Source organism: Cololabis saira, chromosome 2 (genome assembly GCF_033807715.1).
Source record: "Cololabis saira isolate AMF1-May2022 chromosome 2, fColSai1.1, whole genome shotgun sequence".
Classification (NCBI taxonomy): Eukaryota; Metazoa; Chordata; class Actinopteri; order Beloniformes; family Belonidae; genus Cololabis; species Cololabis saira.
Window position 1 is genome coordinate 19,630,562 of NC_084588.1, and position 24,717 is coordinate 19,655,278.

Below are 24,717 nucleotides of genomic sequence, written 5' to 3' on the forward strand. Positions count from 1 at the left end.
CCCTATTGAGTGTGCCTAATGAGGAAAAGCGTGCAGGGATCATTATCAAGGAGCCTCATTAGTGAGCTATGGCTGAGGAGAAGAGACGAGGGGAAGGAAGTCGTGAGGGGTGGAGAACAGGGAAAGAGGAGAAAAAAAATTCAGAAAATAAATTGCTTCCAATTCAATATTCATGGATAAAGAGCTAGCTTTCTTTCACACTTATCTTTTTTCATTATGTGTAAAAGCCGCAGCAGCTCAGGCAACTTCCACAGGAAACAGGCAATTAAAGTTAACTAGGCGAAGCTGGCTGCCTGCAGAACAGCACTGTCAGGTGGAACAAGCATCAACAGCACCAGCACAAACCAGTTGGCAGGCTGGCTTAATAAGTCTAGAAATGATCACCACATTATCCTCTAAATGTTGCGACACTTTCAGTATTTTCTTCAATTGTCAAATCAAACAGACTACAAACAACATCATCAATAGAACCAGATGGACTGAGAGACAGGAAACCTTTTCCAGACATACATACATATACACTCGACATCGATGAAAACACACCACTAGATACATTATTTTATTGATGGGATTGGTATTTGTGGCATTAACTGTTATTTCAGATCATGACTACTATGTAATCTGCACCTTTTGAGCAAAATATCTGCAGGTACTGAGTTAAGTTTGCCACGTAATGAGTACATTTTGCCGTAAGACCACCAATGGTATTCATGAGTAGTTTTTGGTGGATTTTTAGGGTGTGGCTCTATGCCTATCAGGAGTGGTTAAAAAAAAACACCAAGTTATTCCTGATGTGTGGCATGTGTAGATGCCTGGGGTGGCCACAGGAGATATTGAGCTTGTGAACTCGGTATGCGAGTGCTTGTCTATCAACTTGTACTCACTGCAATTTTGTCTGAACTTGATTAAATATTTTTAGATATATTGTCATTTCACTGTGGCCAGATATCTTGCAAAGTAATAAAATGCTGCAACATATTTTACCTGGTACGTGTTCATACAGTAGATTCAGCCAGTAGTGATCCTGGCAACAACACCAAAGAACACACCCCAATGGCTGTTTTCCTGAAGATTTTTTTAAAAATTGATCTTTATTTTTATCCAGTCCATCATCAGTAAGAAATTGAAATTATTTTTACCCTATCACTAGTTCCGAATCCAGTTGCTCTACTAATCCATCAATAATTTCAGGTTGTTGAACCATTTTGAAAAGGACAAAAATGTGTCCTGGAACAAAGCAAGTGTATGTTATTCATAAAAAACATGCAAAGAAGAGGGCATCAATATAGCAGATTAGCCAAATATCAACAACAAAATGGGACAGTGTGCCAGTATTTACATGATATACGATAAGCAGCACACCATTTGAGGCCAACTCCTTAACCATCATCCAACTACAATCTTGTACTGCGCTGAAATCATGGAAATGACGGTAGAAGCATGGAAATAATGCTGTACCTCTGCCACTTGTCAAATCAGACTCAAGCATAAGTTACTAAACAACATGCAAAACAGTGGAGGGCAGTCATTGTGTCAGCCTCTTTGTCTCCATGGTTTGGCCTTCAGCATTTAACATAAAATCTAGATCTTCACAACAGAATCAGCACATTGCTTTCAAGTTTATTGTGGAGAGTTTCTCATCTCAAATGCAAAACACTGGCATGAAGCAAACTGGCAACAAAATGAGCCAAAACAAAAAGTAAGCTATACCAGTTTCACCATTTGACAGTTTTACTCTTCACAATTTTCATTTAAATATAGTTTAAATACTTCTGAGTGATTGCATTTGTTTTTTATTTTCATTTTACAAAAATCCAAACTTTTTTGGATTAATTTTCTGTTCATCTATATCAACGTGTGTGTTGGTAAATCTAAACACAAATCTGCCTTCTGATTTAATTAGTGGAGAAAGCTGCCTGATGTTCCCTAAGTATCTCCAAGGCTCTAATCATGAGGTAGCCCTGCAGCGCTGCCTCACTCACACTGTGAAGATGGAGATTGATCACCTGCCACGTCTTAATTATAGCCTGTTTTCTTGCATGCATGTTGTTGACACCGGCCTGCCCACCTCTGATAAAGCAGGACCACTTGTGTTGTGGGCAATATATCAGCTGTATTTTTTAATCTTTGTGTAATGGTAAAGGAAAGTAGTTTCAGTTAAACCAAAGTTGTATTTCTTCCTCCCATTATGTTTGATCCCTTAAGAGTTACTAAGCTAACCTACGCTAATCAAAAGCAGGTTTGGGTTTGTGTGACCTAATGACAAAAGATCAATTATCTATCAAGACCATCGCTGGTATTTAAATTTAAAAAAATCCACTGGGTTTACAGTTTTAAAATAAAAGTGGAGGGAAACCAAATCTTTAAAAGTCAAATATCCCTAAAAAGGTGCTTGTTTAAGTCTAGGGAACATTAAAATCTGATTTACTTATGTTTGAGGTACAGTCCTTTACTCCATTAATGTTTGGATTAAGTAATAATAATAATAATAATAATAATAATAATGTACTAGTGGTGTTTCTGTATTATTCATTTGTTGTTTTGTGAGCAGCTGAATGAGAAAGACAGGCTGAGAATCGTCTAGTCACAGACTTGTGAATTTCTAGTGACAACGTCTGCAGTCAATAATAAAGTGACAAAATGCCAACACTTAGTACATTTACAGGCAGTAAGAGAAAGTCGAATTATTGCCTAGGTCCGACAGATAACGTTTTAAAAGCCATGTATACACCTTAGTGTATACATGGCTTAGTTGGGCTGTAGTCGAACCAAACTGGAGTTCTTGAAATTGAACTATTAGAGCCAGATAATGCGGTCTTAATTCGAGCTATTCCAGCATTTGTACACAAACCAGTTTTAGCCGAGCTACTGACTGGCCTGGTCCTTCTGGAAGTGACAAGATCGCAGAAGTGGGAATAACAACAGCCACGGCATAAAAACAATACAGTAGCACAAGAAGAAAAGGAAGACTTTGCTTGCGTTGTTTACTAATTGTTCTAACTAATTGGCGTGTAGCGCCATCTAGTGTTGCGGAGTTGAACGGACCTCACTCAATAATTCGATTCTCTTCCTGCACATGTATATTCAGATTCCTCAGAAACTCCAGTTAAATCTTTAGCTCAATTATTGCCAATAGTTCAATTTAGATGTGCGCGTGATGTAACCGTACTGACTGCTGGATTGAGTTTGGATGATTTTTGTGAACACGTATGAATATCGCAAGTAAATTATGTCACTTGACAGTAGAATCCATGGTAGCCATCAGGAAATGAGTAAGAGCTAATACGTAGACAAAAGAAATGGGTAGATTATAAATGTAAATATTCTTACTTTATGAGCAATACATGGATGTAGCATAAATATTTAATCTCCTTCCCCATACACTTGTTTAGTGCACTCAGCATTATTCAATGTTACAACTGCTGTTATCTCTGTTGCAAACACTTGTCCTGACCTGAGCCGTTTTAATTCCTCCTGCTATTGGGTCAAAGGTAGAGGTAAATCTATTGGCTGGAACCTTCTATGTAGTTAAAGTGCAGCCAAAGTGTAATCTGAGAAACCCTGTGATCTGATCTCAGTCTGAACTGTGTTGCTTTATATCAGATGTTCTTTGCTCTTCACAAGAGGAAAAAAAAAATCTGAGCAGAGCTGCAGTTGGGAGCAGCATTGTTTGCTGAAAGGCCTTGGTTAACCAACAATCAGAGAAATCAGAGCTGTGACCACCATATCGACAGAGCATAACAAACATTGCAAACTCAAAAACTTAAACAACTGGAGACGGGGACAAGTCTGCACAAGAGAGGAGGCCATGACCTTACTAGTTTGTTAGTTTGTGTTCGCTCCGAAACATTCAAATACCAAATACAGGAGGAGAAAACGCTTGTAGATTAAGAAACAAAGATACTTATTTCATGTTATACATGTTTTCCTGTTTAAATTACGACCTTTGCCAAGTTATCCCTACAGTGCAACACTTCAGCTGAAGCGCAAGAAGTTTAAATGTACCCACAGGTGCAATGTGTTATGCTTGAATAGTTTATACATGCACCAGAGTGCCGGTCCTCCTCTATGTATGCAGCTTTGCCCCAGCCCTCAGGTCAAATAAAGGAAGAAAAAGGGGGTATACACACAGTCAGAGGCAGATTGGGAAGTCCACGTACCCCGATGATAGCATTCAGCTCAGTCATTGTCACCTGCTTAGCCCGTTCAACAGCCTGAGCCACCTGCTGTTGATGCTACAGAGCAGAAACAAAAAGATCAGCTTCAAGATGGAAATTTAAAAAAAAGAAAAAAATGGGGACTCCAGCTATTTTAAAACACATTTGGGTTATTATTAGAAATGGTGTGTGAATAAATTATTTCAAAAATTGTCTTTTTGACACCTTAACTTCTTAGGCATTAAAACTTGTATTCATATACGTAATAAGCTAATTTTATGAATGCTTATAAGCTTATGAGTCTTATAAGTTATTTGCACACTCACCTCTTGTGACAAGAATGGCATGATCTGAGCCAGGATTGCATTGAGACGCTTAGCAATTTCAGTCTGCAAGAAAGAAGAAAGGACACATTAGACAAACAGTCTCGATGAACTGCACGCTACAGGCTGCAGAATTTAGCACTTTAATTACCTATGAGATAATATTGTTTTCAGTGTCCATCAGGGTAGACCAAGCATTTCTAAAATGGGACCACCTCAGAGCAAATTTACTTCCCCTCTTCCCTGCCTCCATTAGGACTTGGCCTTATTTCATTAGGAGGCTGAAATATGCTAATACCATCTGGCTGGGGAGTGCCTAATGAGGTCCATACTTCATAATTATGGCCCATAAAGAGGGGGGCAGGGCATGCTGAAGCAGACAGGTTAACTCTCTGGTCCCATCTATCAGCTGCATCTTTGGTATCGACCACAAAATATTAGCTGGCAGAGCAAGATGATACTGCAGGGCTCGATGTGGATGGAGCACTTTAGGCTGCTGAATTTGGACAAATGGATATTCTGCCCTGCCCATCTACTGCACTTGGAGGTCCCAAGACATTTTGCCCGAGCCAATTTCCTTTTTTTTTTTTTAAATCTGCACTTTCCATATAGTCGAGGAAGATGAGTAGTGAAATAAAAGAAACACAACATTGGAAAGTGGAATAAAAGAAGTGGTTGAAGTGTGGGGGGCAATGAATGGAGAAGTGAAACCATCTGATTTGACACTAAGGTAATGTGGTTTGACTGAACCGAGGGAGGTGAACTAATCGATTGTGAGAGATTAGGGGTAAACTCCCAGCAGGTGTGTGTGGGTTGAAGAGGTCCTTCCCGCCATTTTATACGCTGTTGCATTCCACTCCTTTAGTCCCATAACCTTGTTTGACTGTGAATAGGGGAGGGAGGAGAGACAGGAGGTGCCATTAGGTTCCTGCACAGCCTCTGTGTTAGACTTTTCATTTGAGAAGGGAGGGGGGGGGGGCTTCACTGGCCTGTCAGGAATTATCTCACAACCCCTGTCTGACCTCCGATGGGGTTTTTGCCTTCTCTTCTCCATCTTCCAAAATGTTCCTCACACCATTCATGTTAATCTCCTCTCCTCTCCTCTGTACACTCCCCCCTTCCTCTTCCTCTCATCTTACCCCTCTTCTGTTGCTGGGGCAACGCTATCTGGCACGGCTTATCGTTATGTAAATTGGGCTGGGGCTCTGACCAGAACAGCCTGTAAAATCACATTAGGCGCAGCACAGAGGCAGGTCATTAAATTGAATTTTCGGCCTGTCGATCTGATTGGCGCGGAAAATTAATGAGGGATAACTGGGAGTCGGGGGGTGGGGAGGGGGCTGCACTGGGGGACGAGCTGACATAGAGAGGGGGTGGGGAGTCTTTGGAGACTCATAAGGCATCATAATTTGCAAGGGCTTGTGTATGACGACACGTGGAAGGGTAAGTGTTTCAGTATCACACCACTTCCCTGGAAATGGCTGAAGGGAAGCAACATGGAGCTTGTTCTACTAAAGAAACCACAATGCAAACTGATATTTGAAACCAAAAGCATTTGTGGAATCCAGATACACTGTAGCTTTTTTTTTTTAGCTGAACTGTTTACCACTTTGTGATAAGACAGCTTTTTGTCAGACTAGGCCTCCAATAAATTACATTTTTTAACTTAAATGTTACCAAAACCCTGATTTGACATCAAACTGAAACAGAAAAATGGAGCCAAGAAATAAAACAGTAGAAACAGGCAAAGAACTAGCTCTCACTTATTGGAATATTCATCAATTTAGGAGAATGTGTGACAAACATGACTCAACCTGAGAAAAGCTGTAAACACCTCACCTAAACGGCTGTTATCAGCTAAAGAAACTTGTTCCTTTTTTAATTTAATCACTCCACTCTGTTCACAGTTCACATGTTATAGCAGAAAAACTGGCACTGGGTGTATTTGCAAAGATTTTTGACAGCCATTTTGAGAAAATAATTCTGATAACACCCCAGCACCGACAGGACTCTGAATCACATCCACTTTACTTTGGAGGGACTATTTTCTTGTGTGTGTTTTTTTTTTTTTTTTCAGCGGCAGAAACAGTTTACTGTCACTTAAAGCTGCTGAAAACAGAAGAATTTGAGCCGCAGAAGCTTTTCACCACGGCTCCACAATTACAGGTACTCAGCGTAGTCTAGCAGCACCAGAGCTTGGAGAGGCTCTCTATCCATCCCTCTGTCAATGGTGCGTTGAAAGCCATTTGGCTGTTTGTCGCTCCAGGCATTAGCCCCCGAGTTGAGAGCAGAGTCCCTGACGAGGATTCAATTGGCGAGGAAAACAAGTGGCATATGAGAAGGGGGGCAGGGATGTCTGTTTGGGAATTATCTTTCAGCCAGAGCGGAGGAAGATAGAGACGCTTAGAGGTATCGTGTTCATTACAAATGCATGATGAATATTTTGCTTGTACATGTCATTCTAGTTAGAGCTCGTAGATACAAAAAGGAAGTGACATCCTTTTCTGCAGGGAATCGTACGGAAATGAGTTGTTTTCCAAGAGATTACATCTAATTTTGTTAGAGGTCAAGCCATTATGTAGGGAATATTTTTATAATGCTCATTTTCAGTTGTGCAGCCTGTAAGTACAGACATGCACAGATTAAGTAGCTGGTTATATACATACGTATACATATGCATGAAGCATAATTCTGCAACACTGTTCTACCAGCTCCTCTAGTCTGGCTATCAAAACAAAGCATATCTCACAGCCACTGGTAACCTCGTCAACCTCCCCTGAGAGACTCTGTGTGTGTTTTCTCCCAGTCAGTTTGTTTTGGCTTTGAGACAGATAGACCATCATCACCTTGGCAAACAATTCCAGGAATCCTGTATAAATTATTCATTTGCACAAGCTCCGTTTCTCCTTCCCTTCCTTATGCTCCTTTCACCCTCTTCCTCCAGGAAACAGACAAGAATCTCCTTTATAAAGCACTTTCTCTGTTTTCCTCCCTCATTCAACAAGTTAGGAAATGGATAAGCCCAGCACATTCACAAAATGGCTACCTCAGGTGAAAGAAAGCAAAGCAGCCAGACACAAAAAGAAAGAGTGAGAAGCATTCAAGGTAATTCTCAGCATTCATTTATCTTTATCCTTATTTTTGTGATTGTCCAAAGACAAAGCTGAAACCAAAATGTATGCAAGCACACACAAGATGAACAGGGATCACAACAGAGAACAGAGGTAGTGAAAAACAAAGCAACCCCCACCACACCCACACCACAGTCAGCAGGGCATGTTGCTGAGGCAGCCTAATGAGCTGCGCTAATTAAAATCACTTATTGACAGCAAGCGAGGGTGATTACCTCCACCCTGCACTCTTTGCCATCATAAGAGACACTGTCAAAACAAATTACCTCCCGGCAGCCACACAGATCCCTTTCATAGCAACCATTCAGCTCAGCAGCAGAGAAGGAGAAGCTGAGTGTCTGCTGGAAGTTGACTTACAGTATGTTTGTTTGCAGACACAAATGGAGCTACCGCGTAAGGGATACTTATACGCACATCCATGTGTACGTTTACGCCCAGTCCCCTTCTTTTAAAACCAGCTTGGCTGGGATAACAACACAAAGTGAATTTATAATGTCTTTTTTCCCTCAGCACACTGCAATAAACCTTCAATAGAAGCAAGTAATATGGCTGCCTGCCTTCAATAAGCCAGGCTCCCTCCTGTCATACCAATAACAGGGACAGCTAAGGGCTGTCTGTTTACCGCTTGCTGATGTCATCACAAACACTTGTTCACTGGGAATGAGAGAAGGGAGAGGAGGGAAGGAGGGTGGCAGGAATCATGCATTATTCACACCGCTCTCCTCTGGGCTTATTGACAAACAAAGGAGATGCACAGGACAGTCGATTAACCCATTTACTCCGAAGCCTCTCCTTTCCAGACTCCCTCCACCTTTTCTACTTGCTTGTTTTGTCCACTGCCATCAGAATCCACCTACAACAGCAATCCCCACCTCCACCAAACACGGCCTCAACCGCCTTATTGTTAATAAGTGGCTGACAAAAAAAAAAAACACTATGTAGAGGGGGCAGGCAGGTTTAGCTACTTGATAAACAGAAAACACACCTCGTTAGCACGCACACACAATACGCCAACAAAAACGTCTACACCTGATAAATTGCAGTGTGCTGCTGTTCCAACTGGGCTCCCCTCCCACTGATGCCATTAACCTTCGAGATCTGAGGGCCGTGAAGCCTCCACCCCACTGCTCTGTGCCTCTCCCTCTGCCTCTCTGACAGACTCCCACTCGCATACATCATATCACACAACTAATGACACAAGGGCCATCATTCACATCACACTGCTGGGGTGCTGGGGCAGACACGGCAGGGAGAGGCAATAGAAACACATGAAGGCACAACGAGGAGGTGGGAAAGGACAACTTAGAAAGAAAGGGTAACCAAGGAAAGCAGAAAGTAGGTCTGTATCAGAAAATGGAAATTGAGAAGTGGGGAGAGATAAGGAGGACATTTGGAGATCAAGCTAAAGTTTTGTCATGTTTTTTTTTGTATGCATGAACCAAATCAAATATTCTTGTAAGGGTTTCATCACTGACTAAAAGCCTCAAGCTACAGTGTCAGCTCAGGAGAATAATGTACACAGAGTCATTTAGAGGACAAATTTGACTTTTTCTTCTTTCTTTTTTTAATTCTTAAGAGAAAGTACTTTTCATCCAGCACTGTGGTGTCAACAGTCTGGGTAAATGGCGACCAGGCGTCAGCCAGGACAAACACATTCCGAAAATGAGATGCTACAACACCGTCAGACACTTCTACATATGTAATAAAACATTCGTGCCATGATGAGATGCAAAATTGTGAAACTTTTTTTGTGATTTAGATTAGATGCAACTAGAAACTGATTTCATTTTTATCTGCACCTCAGTTATTGTTGTTCAGTCAATAATGTAAAATAAATAAATAGTTGATTTAAAAAAATAAATAATCAACTCCTTAAATTAAAGTCTAAACAACAAATCAAAACACTAGCATTATTCCTGAGTCGACAGATGCAGAATCCATATTAAAGGGAAACTACTTTCCAACACGCCTTTAACACAAAGACAGAATAAAAAAGAAGCTTAATACATAGAGCATTAGTTTTCATCCAAAGTACTATCAAATAGGGGTGACGCTGTATACCGCGGTGCTGTAAAGCCACGGTGGTGACACACCGTGAGGTTTCCAAGCTCACAGTAATTAATTAATTATTTTAACATTATGCGGCGCCTCCAGCGCAACTTCACATAAAAACATAATATGCACAGCTTAAGTCCAAGCAGGTAAGATATATCATAAATCCCACGTTAGTCGGTCTACGATGGTTCATTCAAAGAACGTGGTTATTGTTGTTGTACATCGCTTTCATTCTCCGTGGAACGGTGCAGTCTTGTTGTCTACAGAAGATGCTGATCTACAAGACATCACTACTTCACTTTGCAACGCTTTGTTCACTTGTAGATTAGTCGTTTGTTTGGCGCATGGCAGTGATGTCATACCAAAGCGAAATTGAACTAAGACAATTACACAGAACAAAACGAATTTGACTAAAGAAAGAAAAAAAGATGAAAGAGAGAAGGATAGACTATAATAGATAGATGCACAGAGAGATGCATGATAAAGGCAGTAAGACAAACATACTATATATATCTTCACATAAGGCCTCTACTATAGCGTGTAAAATCTAAATATGTGTGTAAGATAGATAGACTTGAGTGACTGAATATAAATTACATTTAGCTGACACAAGCATAAACCAAATATAAGTTGTATTACCTTACGTAAAGCATCTACATTCATATGATGCTGATACTCGTCTTTTTCTTCCCCAAAAAAATACTGTCACTGTGAAATACTGTGGTATACTGTACTAACACAGTCACTGTACCGTACTGCAAAATCCCATACCGTTCCATCCCTACTATCAAATCACCTCAACAGGGTGCATTTTCTGGTTTTAGAGTTAGTGAGGACTAGTCACCTCAAATACTTTGGACGTGATAGACCGAAAGTAAACTGAAAGCTGTTTTAGCCAGTCGGTGAGTTTCTTAAAAATATTTTTTGCATCACAGTCTACTCCCCTTCATGTTTCCAGTCCATTCAAATGGATGTGTGGACGATAGAATAAAATAGTGGATATTTTTGCTCTCTTCATCCGTAGTAGTCAACTCAATTGCACCCAGTATGATGCCCAGCAGAGGATGGCAACTGAACAAATGAGGTTTTAGCCTAACTGGCACATGAGACGCAGACAAAATACTGTAGCTCACACTCACATACAGAGGAACAAACCACTCAAAAACACATCCTCTCAGACTGTCTGCCAAATACTTCACTTTAATCTTATCAAACCATCCCCATCAGGCACCATGCCCTTAGCGTTGTTTAGCCTGTCAGCATTTTCACTACAGGAAGCCAGTATGTGAATGCCTTCTAAAGGCATTTCAGAGATAAGGGTAGAAACTGAGGTCAGGTATGCGTGCATGCATGTGTGTGTGTTTATATTCCATTAAACGCTGGGGAGAAGAAAAGAAAAAACAAGTGTTTGGCTGTACACAGACCATCGCTGATGTGGCTACATACCTGCTTGTGCATCTCAATGTTGAGCCCATAAGACATCTCATAGTACTGCAAGAAAGACAAGAACAAACATTAAAACATAAACCATGTAACAACTTTTCATTCACAAACTGGATTATTGCTCAGACTAAAAATATTTGTTTAATTTAATGTATCTCCTTGAATTGTGCAGAACAAAACAAAAATAAAGATTAAGTCTTAGTTGTCCTTTATTGCAGCATAGAATTGCCTCTTTTTTTTTTGTCTTACATTAGATAAAAAAACAAAAAGAAGCCGAGTACATGTGCATGCTGTACAGGGGTAAACCGCTAAAACAGTGACATTTAACTAAAACTTTGACATCTACACATGTTTTTCTGCCACAGCAGACTGTTTACTCCTGCCTGTCTTTTAGCAAAAGCACCATCTGTGACCTCAAAAACCAAGAACAAAACACTATCTGTGAATGATTACCAAAAGATGAGTCCAGCAACATGTACCAACTCAACTAAAAGTAGACTGTATTGTTCTGCAGTCACACAACAAGCACCGTCCAGTGATTATAGCTAACACCTTCTGGCTCTTCGCAGGAAAAATTATATTTAACTAACATCCTGCAGCGCTCAGTTAAAGTTATTCATTTCATGTACACAAAAGATAAGCATGTGCACAACCTGAGAGTGAGGTTGCATCACGTCAGATAAAGATTGCTCTTTATTCGTCTACACAGAGAGACTTCTAACAAGAACCTTTGAGTTGTTTTATATTTAAAAAGGCACCGACTTCTTTGTCTCCATTTGATATCCACGGGGCTCTTAACTGAATGCAGCATGATTTTGTTTAAGAATTGAAACTGTTTAATATTCAACTCTTTCATAGAAATTCGTTATTAAATGAAATTAGTTAATAAATAAAACCACTGAAACATGCTATACACAGAGCAACAAAGCAAGCTGCCAGACTACGCTGTTATTTCCAGTGAGCTGTACAGTTGGACGGTCATTTATTGACCGTTTTTGATGGAATTTTAAAGAAATTGAAACTCGAACTCATCATCAGATTATGTGATTATTCTTTTAGCTATCAACCAAATGTCCAAATCCCAAGGCAAGAGCTTCAAACTGAAGTTTTATTTTGTCAACAAATAATCCCAACCCATGTTGCTTAAAACCATAAAAAGTTAAGAAGAGTAAGGTTTTGCATCATAATGTTGTATAGTTTCAGTTGTAAACGTATACAGTGACATTAAGTAAAACAGCCAAATTAATTCAGTTAATTTGAATAAGTCTGATTTTATATTAGATCTTACTCATGCTCTGGTGATTAAACAACAAGGGTTCAGGTTTAGACGTGTTGTCTATTATCTTTACAGTTCCAGACATCACACAGGAAACCTCTGATTCATGCACCAGAGCCAGCAGAGCAGTCATTAGCTCCCAGTGGGTCATGTTGGGTGTGTTGGGGAAAAGGGTCACAAAGAGGACCCCAGAGCCACAGGGCAGGGGGTTGTCACACCCCACAATCAATAGCTGGACATTTGACCCCTGCTAGAGTTACAACTGACTCACCCCCACCTCGCTCATTCTTATCCAATGAAAACACAACCCTGAGTCAACGATCTAACAAGGTTTGGCAAAACATCCAGCTGCACCACCTGTGACTGTTCACCTGAGGCAAAAGGGAGGATACGGCTCTAAATCACCTTCACAGTTTTACGGGTATTGCACTTACCATGACATAATGACGCTGCATTTCTGTTTTTTCATTGGCCAGTTTGTCATACTCCACTTTAAGACTTGATGGAGAAAAGAGAAAAAAAGGCAGATAGAAACACTGAAAACCAGGGCATTTATGAAACCATATGTAAAGCAGGTATTTTAAGGTGACGAGCCAGTTTTGATTTAAACATCTGAAAGTGTCACCTTGATGCATGAGATTATGATAACAGAAAAACACACACACAGCGAGAGCTTCCTCTTGCTATTGTTTCTGGGAAACCGAAGCCGTTTACAGTAGGCTAGTCATTACCTGTGGTATTGGGCCTGTAGGAACTGAAATTCGTCTTTGATCCTATCGCAGGACTCTGCCACAGTAAACTTGAAGCCAGGCTGCCCTGGCTGGTGAGGTGCCTGAAAAGTGTAAGGTTGGAAATACCACAGGTGTAAATAACATCACCAGATCTCCCTTCTTCCTCCTCCTGCTGCTGCTGCTGCTGCTGCTGCTTTTTCTTGGTAAACTGAGCGCTTTATCTTTTCATGACTTGTCTTCTCCTGTCCCCCAGCTTGCAGAGGAGGACTGCTTTTACTCAACAAACAAGGGCAGACCACTTAATCCATCACAAAGTAGCGCTATACTTAATGCAGATGGTAAAGATAATCCTTTAGTCACTGCATTAAGAGCACAAATAACATTTGATGCTTCAAAAATATGCAACTATGACAAATGTTATGAGAAGCTGGGACAGCTACAGAAGCCTGCAATGATTTGCTCCTACTAAGAAATACTAAATCTCAGATATATATATATATTTTTTAACACCACCATCACCCAGTTTCCTTCCTGCCAGGGTGAAAGCCTCAGCAGCACCCTGACCAAGAAACAAGTGAGGTGTGGATGGGCAGCTCCTCAGAAAGCTAATTAAGCTGTTTTAAAAGGGCAGTTTGCAGCCAGTTTGCATGAACTTACTAACAGTGACAGCTACTTACCGGATGCCGGCCTTGTGGATACATGTTGAGTCCTTTACACAAAGGAATATCGATGTGTTTTGGGGGTGTTTTTTCTCCCACACCCCCCCTCTTTTTTTTTTTTTCCTTCTGTAATCCCAGTAAAGGTGGTAAATCACCACGGCCCCCTCCCCTGGTTTGATGGCGGCAGACAAAGCCTCTCCCGGGTCTCCTGGGCTCTCAGACCCCGACCACTGGACCTCCTCACTCCCACAACCTAAACAATCACAAAACATCACATGGATGAGGAGCTGGCTCACACTCACACTTCATTAAGGCTGAATTCAGCTGTTTGCTTTAAGAAAGTCACTCTCATCCTTCTTTGTGGTGTTTAATATTCCCCACGTTATGTCAACAGCAAAGGTTTACTGGGAGGAAAACAAGGGGAATGCTTTTGATTCAATAGTGGAAGATGAATCCGAAAGTTTTTTTTTTTTGGTTTTTAATTGATAGCACCTGCAACAGTGGGATACTTGGCTTTTCCTGAATTATGGTTCCGCGTTAGACCGACGCAGAGCTACGCCGTAGGGTACGGCGTAGGCTCTGCGTCGGTCTAACGCGGGACCATAAATCAGCCTTCAACCCTCTTTACCTTTGTCTCTTTGACCGCTGCCTCCCTCCGCCGCGCAGGTGAAAAACAACCAAAAACAAGTCAATATATCCACACGGGTAGCTTAATATCCTTGGTGCGCAGGTTGAGTAGTAGAGGAAGATGTTGGTGGTGTTTGCTCCACTTGAAGCCCCTCCAGAGCCCGCGGCTCCGAGGCGGGGAGGTTCGGACCCGGATCCCCCCGTCCACCGCGGACAAACTTAAACCCTTAGATCCAGTAGGGGTCCGGAGTCTCCCCGTGTGCCCCGATATGGACACTTTAGCGAGCGAAGCGGCTGTTTTTAGGTTGAAAACCGTCGAGCGATGTGAGGTACACCTCTGGGCTGCCGGTGAGACCCGTTGCTGCTCCGCGCTCCGCCACACACAGACTGAAGCGCTGACACGAGGAGCGGGCTGCTCGCACCAGTCCAGCCGGCTGGCCAATCAGAGGGCGAGTAGGCTGGGGCGCCCACGTGGGCGCCTCAGCCTACTCGCCCTCTGATTGGCTGGCAAGCGTGTGACGTCACATGTTCGCCATTTTGAATGCGAAGTGACACTCCGTGCGTTTCAACAACTTGTTCAAAAACAAAAGCGATAATTTATATGTCTATGCGCCCCAGTATTATTGTTTATGGTACACCTTATTCCACAGAATTGTAACCCTTTCAAATTATGTCCACTCAAAAACGCACAAGCGGTAATAAGAAAGTAATAAAGGCTCAGTGTAGTACACCCACAGTGGTAGTTTATGGGGACCCCGACGTTTCACACAGACGTGTTTATGCGACACTTCTTTTTGCTTTCAACTGAAGAAAAGGCAAGGAAAAAAAAATAAGTAGGGCGTTTTTTACTTTTCTAGTAACAGCAGAATGGAACTGAAACTGTCTAAAAACTAGAAAGGCGCAGCAAACGTGAACGCCGCTTCGTCTACAGCAGTGTCCTTTGAGTGACTTGAAGTGATCGACCTATTTCAAACGAGACCTCAAGCATCTACAAGCTCTCCTATCAACAGCTCCGAGCCGGCCTGAACGCGGCTGCGCCTCAGCCAATCAGGCGCAACCTTCCCCACGTGGGTCCTCTCCAGGCCACGCCCCCTCCACATTACCGCTCTACAGCCAATGGCGTCGCAGCTGTCCTCGTTCGCGGCTTCTGATTGGCTGCGCGCTGGAAGAGCTGCCAGTCAGGAGTCCCAGTTGTCAATTAAACCCACGTTGGGTCCGGCGCTGACAAATGCCTGTGCTGCTCTCCCTCCTGCCTGCGAACAGAGCCTGGAATGGCTGCTTAATTAGCTTCGAATGGCTTTTCCTTTCAGCTCAAACAATCTGTCACTACCATGTGGTAAAAAGAGCCCTGCATAAAACAAAAGCAGGAAAAAAAAAAGAAAAAGCCAGTAGGGGCTAAATATCAGTTTGATTCTCCCCCTCTCCCCCAACCCCTCAATAAAAAACATTTGCTGCAAAACAAAGCTTTTACCTCACTGAAACGTTGGTTCATTTCTCATGTTTTTGTTTGTTTGTATGTTTGTTTGTTTGTTTGTTTTTTTAGAAAAAAACAACATAATCCCTTGTGTCCTTTTAGGGCCTTCACCTTTTTGAATTATGTGTAATATTTGCATCCAGCTAAGGCGTAAATTATCTTTGTGGCTGTGGCAGTCTTAGATGTTATAATTGATTTAGTTTAAAATAGAGCCAGAGTAATTATGATAACAGCAAAATAAAGGCTGAATTAAAATGATATGGCACATTTAATGTCCTGAGTATGGACTTTGTACAGACATACGCGAGAAATACCAGATAAATAGATCAAATAGCTGGTAATCATATAAATGATTTCCCTGTTTCTTTTAATGTAGATAGATGAGCTCTGGGACAGTTTGCACATTTCAGACCAAAATTTAATTTCACCAGACCATTGAAGCACAACATAGTGCCCAAAAGTCTGCATCAAATTTGAACTGCAGCTAGCATGCTGTGAGCTTCTGCTGTTGCCAAGCAACAAATGTATCCCTCCTGCAGATGTGGAAACATCAGCTGGGATAATAACTCATGAACTGAGGGCATGTCAGTGAACGACACACTCGCTGGAAGACCTTTAAAAAAAAGGGTTTCACACAAAACGTCTCATAATGATGAGCTGCTTCAGTTGTAATTAGAGAACTCTGAGAAGCAAAAGACGTTAAACTTGTTAATGCATTTCTGGTACAATAGGACAATATTATAAATCGTGAACAATGCTGTCCATTGTGACTTTCCAAGCTGTGGACATAAATGTGCATAGCTGTATCTGAATTTCTATTGTGCCGTGACACAACATTAATATTGTTAGCAGGGTTGCACAAAGTTAATTATATCGTCTAAGCTCTATGGCAATCTAGATTGATCTTTAATATGCTTAATATATTTTAATAAACTGCAAAGTTCATCACGGAGTAATAGAAAAATTAGAATGATCAACTAATCTTGCTGCAAAGGTTTAATGAAAAATACCAACTGAAATAATTTCCGCCTCGCCGGCGGTTGACCTCTGACTCTGAGCCCACACACTTGGGTCTGCACAAGTTCTGGGTGCGCGTGTAAAAAGAAAAAAAAAAAAAGAAATGGATGGAGACTAGAATAGATGCTTAAAGTCAGGTGTCAGGAACAATTCAGTCGCCACCTTTTGTGTAACCTCTTATTTTGTTTAAAAGTGTGGCAGCCCATGGGATCAGTGGTTTTCTTCACCTCGCAGGCTCTTTCGGTGTATATGTTTGTGTTGTTTTGCACTGCTTGCTCCTGTTTCCTCCCACATTCCAGAGACATGCCATCCAGGTGTCTTACAGACTTAATGACCCTTAGCTGGGTGACTCTGAAGGTGTCTCATTTGATCGTGGCCACCTGCTACATACGCTCCTGTTCTCGGCTGAAGTTTCCTCTAACCTTTGAAATTGAATGTCCAAGGGTGATTATGTGTCATGAATCAGTTAGGGGAATGAGGCAAAAGCTGCCCAACTTCAAATATGTACGATATATTAACAAGAAACCATGAAACGTTTTTTTGATGGCATAGAAAAAAAAGTGATTTGAAAGTTCTTGTTTGACTTCATTCTTTTCTTTTCTTTGTCTGACATACTTTGTCTGGCATGCTGGTGAAACACTGTCCAGTTGGTGTGTTTAGCCGTGACGTTACTGTCTGTATCATGTCACCAGAGTAGTCAGTCTGAACCACAACATAAGATTATAACTCTCCAGCAATAAATCAGGAAATAAATGCTGTAATTACCTCAGACCTTGCTGGCTTATGGCTAAGTTACAGATAGAAAAAAAATCTCAAATATCTGTGTCTTTATCCTATGTGTTGTTATTGCTGTATTAAACATTAAATCATTCATTATGATGTCTAAGAGGATGATTCTTCACAACTTTTCTGGACTTTGTCAACGATCTATGGATTTTGGTCTAAATCCCTTTTGATTCCTGTCAAATCCAGATGATTTGCAGGTGTTAGATTTGATGGTATATTGTAAACCACATTAGTGTTGCTTGTCAGACATTGATTTTGTTTTTGTGTATTTAGTGGGCCCCAGGAGTATACGCCAGCAATGCTCTCAGGTGTTTCGTCACAAATCCAAGTCTCAAGTCAAGTGTAATCAGCATTCTACAATCTCCTGCATGTCATCCGGTCTGCTTATCATGCATTGCAATATTTAGAGAATAAAAAGCATTTACAGTCTTATCACCAGTTATAATGTCTTTTAATCTAATTAATTTCCGTCTCCCTTCTGAACCCAGTGTAACAGTAACCTAATGAGCCCATAATGGTCAACAATAAATCTGTAACCAGTCTATAGCCAAAATTAATATCTGGTGTGTTGTTTGGCTTCAGCGGGCAGCAGATGGCTGCAGCTTAACAGGGATAATTAAGCTGCCCAACCATTTCCTTTGTCACTACAAAGACCACATGTGAATTATGAACCAGGATGTCAAGCAAATAGTTATTTATCCTTTCAAAGATTTCCGAAAAAGAGGAAATCATTTAAAGGCTGCAAACAGTCCACATATGTTGATGTTCACTTTTTGAACTATCATTTTGGATAATTACACCACTATAATAGAGAGGATCCATATATTTAGTACTTTGAAGAGACAAACACTCTGTATAAGATCTGGAGTAATCTTAGTTAATTTAAATTGCATCAGGCGCTTAACCAACTCCCGGTGTATTTTATTCAGTACACACATAAGCAAATCTCAACATTAAAATCAGTTTTTTGATTTGTATCAGTTAGTCCTTACCACAGTTAAGGGTGGTAAACCACAGTTTACTGGAATGTTTAACGGGATAATATTTGGTTTATGGTCACAAAACGAGATCCATCATCCAGATTACTAAATATTTTATGCCCAGTTGTGAGTCAGTTGCCAAAGCACAGTTTCAACTCTTTGTGCTCCTGAAACAACAGTTACATGGCTGCAAGACATTTTGTCTGCTTCTTTGGTTCTGATATAGTAAATTCACTCTAAGCAGGTGTCACGTGTCAAGTATTACACTCATCTTTTTATGGACTTTGCTTTAAGAAAATAATAATTTCTAAACCTTATCATAGAAAAACGTATTTTTTTTTTGTACAAACGTTTTATACCTTTTGCAGCAGATGCCTTAATGAGTCCAGATGCACACTTTTACAACTCTGGTATGTGTATTACTATTCAAAATGAGCACTGGAAGACCTAAAACAGAAGAAGTCCTGTTTCCATATTCCCAAGTATGTATAAAACCCAAATATCGCAAACGCTTCACACGCTTTCATGAGGTGGTCTTTTCAGGCGGTTTTCAATAATCCAGTTTAATGCAAACGTATAATGGAAATGATGTAGCTGTGCTATATCACTACTTAATAATTCATCGTTACTGCATTACATAAGGGCTTTGCCTCTAAATAATCATTTGAATGATCATCCGCTGCCTTCATCTGTTAAATATTTTCTCAGCAGAGACCCCAATAATTTGTTAAAGACTAAATATGTTTTTGTCCATTTTCTTCAGTGCTTCTTTGTCGTCGCTGCAGGATGAGATACGGAGTTATGAAAATTGCCCTTATTCGAAAAACTCCATTCAATGGAAATACCAACCCTTTGCAGCAGTATTTTTTTTTTAGTTTTGATTTTCTTTTGCGAGAAAGCATAGTGAAAATGGGTCTAGAGAAAGAATACCTGGACCGGCCAAAGTACCACGTGCCACCATTGAAGTTGCAGCTGCAGCACCATTACTGCTCCTTTAGTATCTCAGTGAAGTATATCTTGCATCAAACAGATCTCCTTAATGATCATTTTACAGACAACATGACCAGATAGCGTGTTCTGGTACATTATGAACACACAAATGTGAAAAATATGTTCAAAGAGAGGATGACTTTGTAAGAGGTGGAAAAGATGAAGAGGAAGGGTTTTGCGAGATGTCTAAGATCAACTGCCAGCACATCAACATTATCCTCCATTCATCATATCTGTGGCATGTACTGTTGATTTAAGCAGAACCGTTGGTCAGTTGTGCAGATATTTGTCAGTTTGCTCTGCACCGAGCTTCCTGGGATTGGTATGTGTAGGCCCAGTGTAAGGATGTGGGTTATCTGGGAACTAGCAAACACAGCGGTGGTCTCCACAGGCCTGAGACTCTGAATCAAGTACCACATACAAACAGACATTATCGTCAGGTTTCATCTGACATATGGAGGGCTGCGGATGCGTCACACACACTCACACACAAACACAAACACACAAAGATTCACTTTTCATCCCAGTCAATAGAGAGTGGCCTAGATTAAGCAGCAACAAAGGATTGGGCTTCACCACTGGGAGAAGGGGGGGCGGTCCGCCCTTGTAGACCTCTGCACTGTTTATTTGCACTGGAAACCCAGACGCTGTGAAACTCCCACTCTGAGGCACTGCACAAATACTGAGGCTATTTGCAGAGGTGGTTTTAATTCTTTACAGAGCAATGATTGGCTCTTTCTACTCTCATCTCTGCAGGAGCCAGTAGATTCCTTCAGCCTCCTTTGCTCAACCCCCCTGACACCAAGTCCAACCAGCCTGAAAATAAATATAAATGTTGTATATTTTTAATGGCTTTAGTGGTCACTAAAGACTCAAAATGCATTTTTTCTGCTTATGATATCACATATTTTGTTCAAACAAATAGTTAAAACCACAGTTCCTATAGTGAATCAATGATTGTTGCTGTAACGCACGCGGATCTTAATCCTTCCTGGGAGGACAGCGTGGAAGAAGGGAGGGGTTGTGCATAGCAACGCAGCTATCTTGAAGTTTTTGCCTTTTTTTTTTGTGTGATACTAACTTCACCTTTGTGAAGCCGTTCGTTTATATTCGAGCATCCATGAGATTAATTACTTCACCCATTCAACAGCTCCTCTTTCAGCCATCACAGTCAGTTTGCCTTAGGGGAGTGCAAAACGGGGGCCTAGTTCCTCAGTGGTGTGTTCGGTGGGATGGTCCCAGCAGTATTGTGAAGCGCCCACTGACTTGGGATTATTGACGTGCTTTCACAGGCGAGTTCAGGCCTTGAAAGGAGACATTCCTCACCACAATGGACCCAGTGTGTTTCACGGGGGCAGCAGACATGAATAGAGCCCTTAAGTGTATCACTGTGACTCGTCAGCCTGTAATCAATGCAAACAAGATGAAAGGGCCTTATCAAAAGAGACAAACACAGACATGAGCAGCACTGGATCAAGACAGAAAAAAATGGAGGGTGGCTTTTTTCTTTTTTTTTTTCAATTAAGTCCCTACACTAGTATGTCCTACTGCCTGCTGTGGGTAGGACATACTAATGTAGGGGACATGGTCTGTTTTTGTGTCTACAAAACAGAAAGAAGTGAGAGGACTGTTTATAAGTGGGGTTTCCTGTAGAGAGATAACACATTTTCCAAAGTGTATTTTATCAAATAATAGAGAAACGTGAGTTGAACAGAACTAAACTGTAATCGCATTAATCACAACAATCTTGTAGAATTTGTCCTGTTTTCAAATCCTGACTGATATTTCATTGTAACCCCACACTGAAATCCAGCCCAACCCTCAACAAAGAGAAGCTGTGGCAGCTAACCCCTTTGAAAACATGGCAACCTATCAAGACACATGATTTAGGTATTGAAGGTGAACAAGAGTGAAAGGGCATGGAAAAAGAGGAAACTCATCAAAGCACCAGGACCAATTTTTATTTTTGTTTTTATCTTTAATGGATTTTGAATTTATTAACAATGGAATTAAACACTCTCTTAAAGGGGCACAAAGGATTTTTGCATTTGTGAAGGTTAAGTCATCCTGTGGCCCCCCCCATTATTTTCACGGCTCCGTTATGAGTAATTTATACGTCTACATCGAACCTATGTCCTAAATTACAACCTCAACTCCTCAAGGGACAGGGCCCACTAAAAAATGTGATTATTTGGCTCGGCAGCAGTGTATCTCTTTACATGTATTTTACATTATTACTTCTTTTTAGTCATGTTCAAGGTGGATAGAAAGATACACTGCTTTGAGCTTTGTAGAAACTACTGTTGCTCAACATTTCTCAGCTTTCTCACACAAGATATGCTTTATCTGTGCCATTGCTATGTCTGAGTTACATAAAGGAAGTAAACCAAAGGAAACTAGCATTGCAAGCTACAACACTGCAGAATATAGCCCGTACCTCCACCTAGTATCCGGTGGTGTAAGTAGAGCAAGACAAAGAACAACTTTCAAGTATGAACAGAAACGATCATATAGATCGTGGTAGTAAGGCTGAAACAATCAACTATTTTGATAGTCAACTAATCTGTCATTTTGTTTTTTGACTAGTCAACAATTATTTCTTTCATTCCCTCTACATCTCTCGCCATTCTGTTGCTGTGAAATGATGCAGGATTGGGTTGATGTAGGTGTCGTCAATGGCATCACCAGTGTCATAGCCACTGCGAGGCAACAATACATCCACCATCATTGCAGCCCTACAACTTAGTACCACAAATGACACTTAAGTCACATCTGCCATGATGTCCACTAGCTGCATTAATGTGGGAGGTTGTGCTGTAAAGAAAAACACATCTGACTCAAGAGACAACAGGGATAGGAATCCTTTGTTACTTTAGGGGGTTTAGTAGGGACGGGAAACCGCATGAACTAGACAACGCTTAAAAGAATGATCAAATTGTCCTTCAAATAAAACTGAAATTGATATTTTAAGATGAAGAAAAGTTGTTGGTGTTACTATAATCCAGTTTGGAGGATCCATTCTCAGAGGCATTTTAAATAATAAATAATATCTGCAACTAATGTCTTTACATTCCAAAAGCAACACACAATCAATAATAGTTGTTTAATTACTCCTAAATACTAGATGTATATAATAATGTTTTACATTTAATCAGTTTTTAATCGTATAATGTGAGTTGTTTCTGGTGCAGTTCTGTAAAGGTGCATCAGCTGTAGTGGTGCTGTATTCCATTGATTTATTGCCCTTGAATGTGGCACTAATGGTTCATGAGGTTGGAGTGTTTGCTGTGCGCTGTGTCAGTTGGGTATAGGTTACAGTTTATGATACCTCCAACACAACTGAGTCTTTTTTCACTGCTCTGCTGAGTTTTAATGAATTCAGATGGGCTGTGTTTCTGGTGCTGCCTGTGACTAATAAACTCATTTAGTCAGCACTCATTGTGACCAGGTCTACAGGCCAGCCCGGTGTAAAGCTCTTTAGTGGGCTGGTGTTATTTTTTGTGATTATCATTCAAGTGGCTGCTGCTGAAAAAGCAGGTCAACAAAGTGACCTTATCCTGTCCATCATGTGGAGAGTGAAAGAGAGCCCTGTGATGATAGTAAGGCGTTTTACTGAAGGATTCAGGGTGTTTGCTTGGATCTGAGTTTCACAGTTATCATCATTTTTGTGTTTGTTTTTAGCATTATATCACAACTGCAGTGATCTGGACAAGGACTTACAAACACACAAAAGACCCCCTTTTCTTTATTATAATATTATTGATATCTAAAATAACAGAGAGGAGGAATAAAGGAAAAACGACACACTGAGATTTGACCAATAAAGCCACGTTACCATTATGGGGTACAGAATGATACAGTTGTGTTTTTTTGCTTTGTTTTGTTCTGCATTTATATTTTTTAAAATTGGAAAGATACCAAAACCAATGGTTTGGTAAGTTTAAGGGGAAGCTAGAAACACTTCAGCCCACTTAACTAAGGATCACCACTTCCGTGCCACATAGTTAAAAGTACATGTTGCAATAAACAATAACTACATTGCAAGCTAACGATGATTCTTAACTGTTTTCATACAGCATTGGCAGTCTGTAGCAACTAACCAGGAGGTGCAGACCTTCCATCATTAGAGAGGAAAAGGTGCAAAAGGAACTTGAAGGCAGGGTGAGAAATGAGAATGTATCTAGACTGGGGTTGGTCAGGATGGCAACTGAGGGGTACCAGCAGGAAAGCTAAACGGCAATGAATGTAAGGCCGCGTTCAGACTGCAGGCAAATCTGATATATATCTGATTCCTTCTCATATCCAATTTTCAGGGCTGACTGTCCACACTGTTTTTAGCAAGTGTCCATATCGGATCTGGCTCTGTTCAGACTGGGCCACATCATTGACTGATCTGACGGGTTGCCATAGCAACGACGTCGGAGCGGAGGCGTCACCCAGCGCGTGTATTGTGTGAAGTCATGTATTTCTTTTATATATATAAAAAATCCCAAAATATCTGTACCGTTTCTGATTGGGTCGGCACTGCGCATCATTTTTAGACATAAAAATGAACGCATACAGCAAAAGTTGTGTGATCGGCGGAGGGACCCGGCGTCCCAGCAAAATGAGAAACAGAGAAAGGTGTTCAGAACAAAACCACCAGCAAACTAACAAACCAACCAACAAAGCTCAGAGTTAACAAAACGAACCAGCAATTAATAACTGGCAGCCCCGCTCCATAACCTCTCCTCCTAGGAGGAGAGGGGCTGACGGGCTGCAGGTTCAGGCTCACAGCGCGACTGAAGGCTGATTTATGGTTCCGCGTTACACCGACGCAGATCCTACGGCGTAGGGTACGCGGCGACGCACACCGTACGTGGAAATGCAGCCTTTTTTTCTGCTATTAAAACATGACTTGTAATGTGAATTTGCAACACTCAAACTACAAATAATAGTTTTCGACGTGACATCAGAGATTGTACATGCTCTCTGTGTAAGGATGAGTAGCTCCACAACTGGAAATGTGCGGGTGGTTTGGAGCGTCTGGGACAGTCATATCCGATCTGAGTGTTTGGACTGTTCAGAC

General features: G+C 41.0%; 1 protein-coding gene across 7 annotated transcripts in view; it reads right to left on the reverse strand.

Annotated features, from left to right (window-relative positions):
• Positions 1-14,775, reverse strand: part of tle3b (TLE family member 3, transcriptional corepressor b) — a 29,483-nt gene extending 14,708 nt beyond the window's left edge. For 4 of the 7 annotated variants that reach the window (XM_061739793.1, XM_061739767.1, XM_061739784.1 and 1 more), the window contains exons 1-7: positions 14,404-14,775; positions 13,794-14,028; positions 13,117-13,217; positions 12,820-12,883; positions 11,113-11,157; positions 4,484-4,546; positions 4,161-4,235 (exon numbers count right to left, since the gene is read on the reverse strand). In XM_061739793.1, coding sequence (XP_061595777.1) covers positions 4,161-4,235; positions 4,484-4,546; positions 11,113-11,157; positions 12,820-12,883; positions 13,117-13,217; positions 13,794-13,817 — 372 coding nt within the window. In that variant the 5' untranslated portion in view covers positions 13,818-14,028; positions 14,404-14,775. Of the gene's footprint in view, positions 1-4,130; positions 4,236-4,483; positions 4,547-11,112; positions 11,158-12,819; positions 12,884-13,116; positions 13,218-13,793; positions 14,029-14,403 lie in introns of all 7 variants that reach the window. The other 3 variants (XM_061739752.1, XM_061739776.1, XM_061739745.1) reach the window with 1 other exon arrangement.
• Between the last annotated feature and the right edge of the window lie 9,942 nt (positions 14,776-24,717).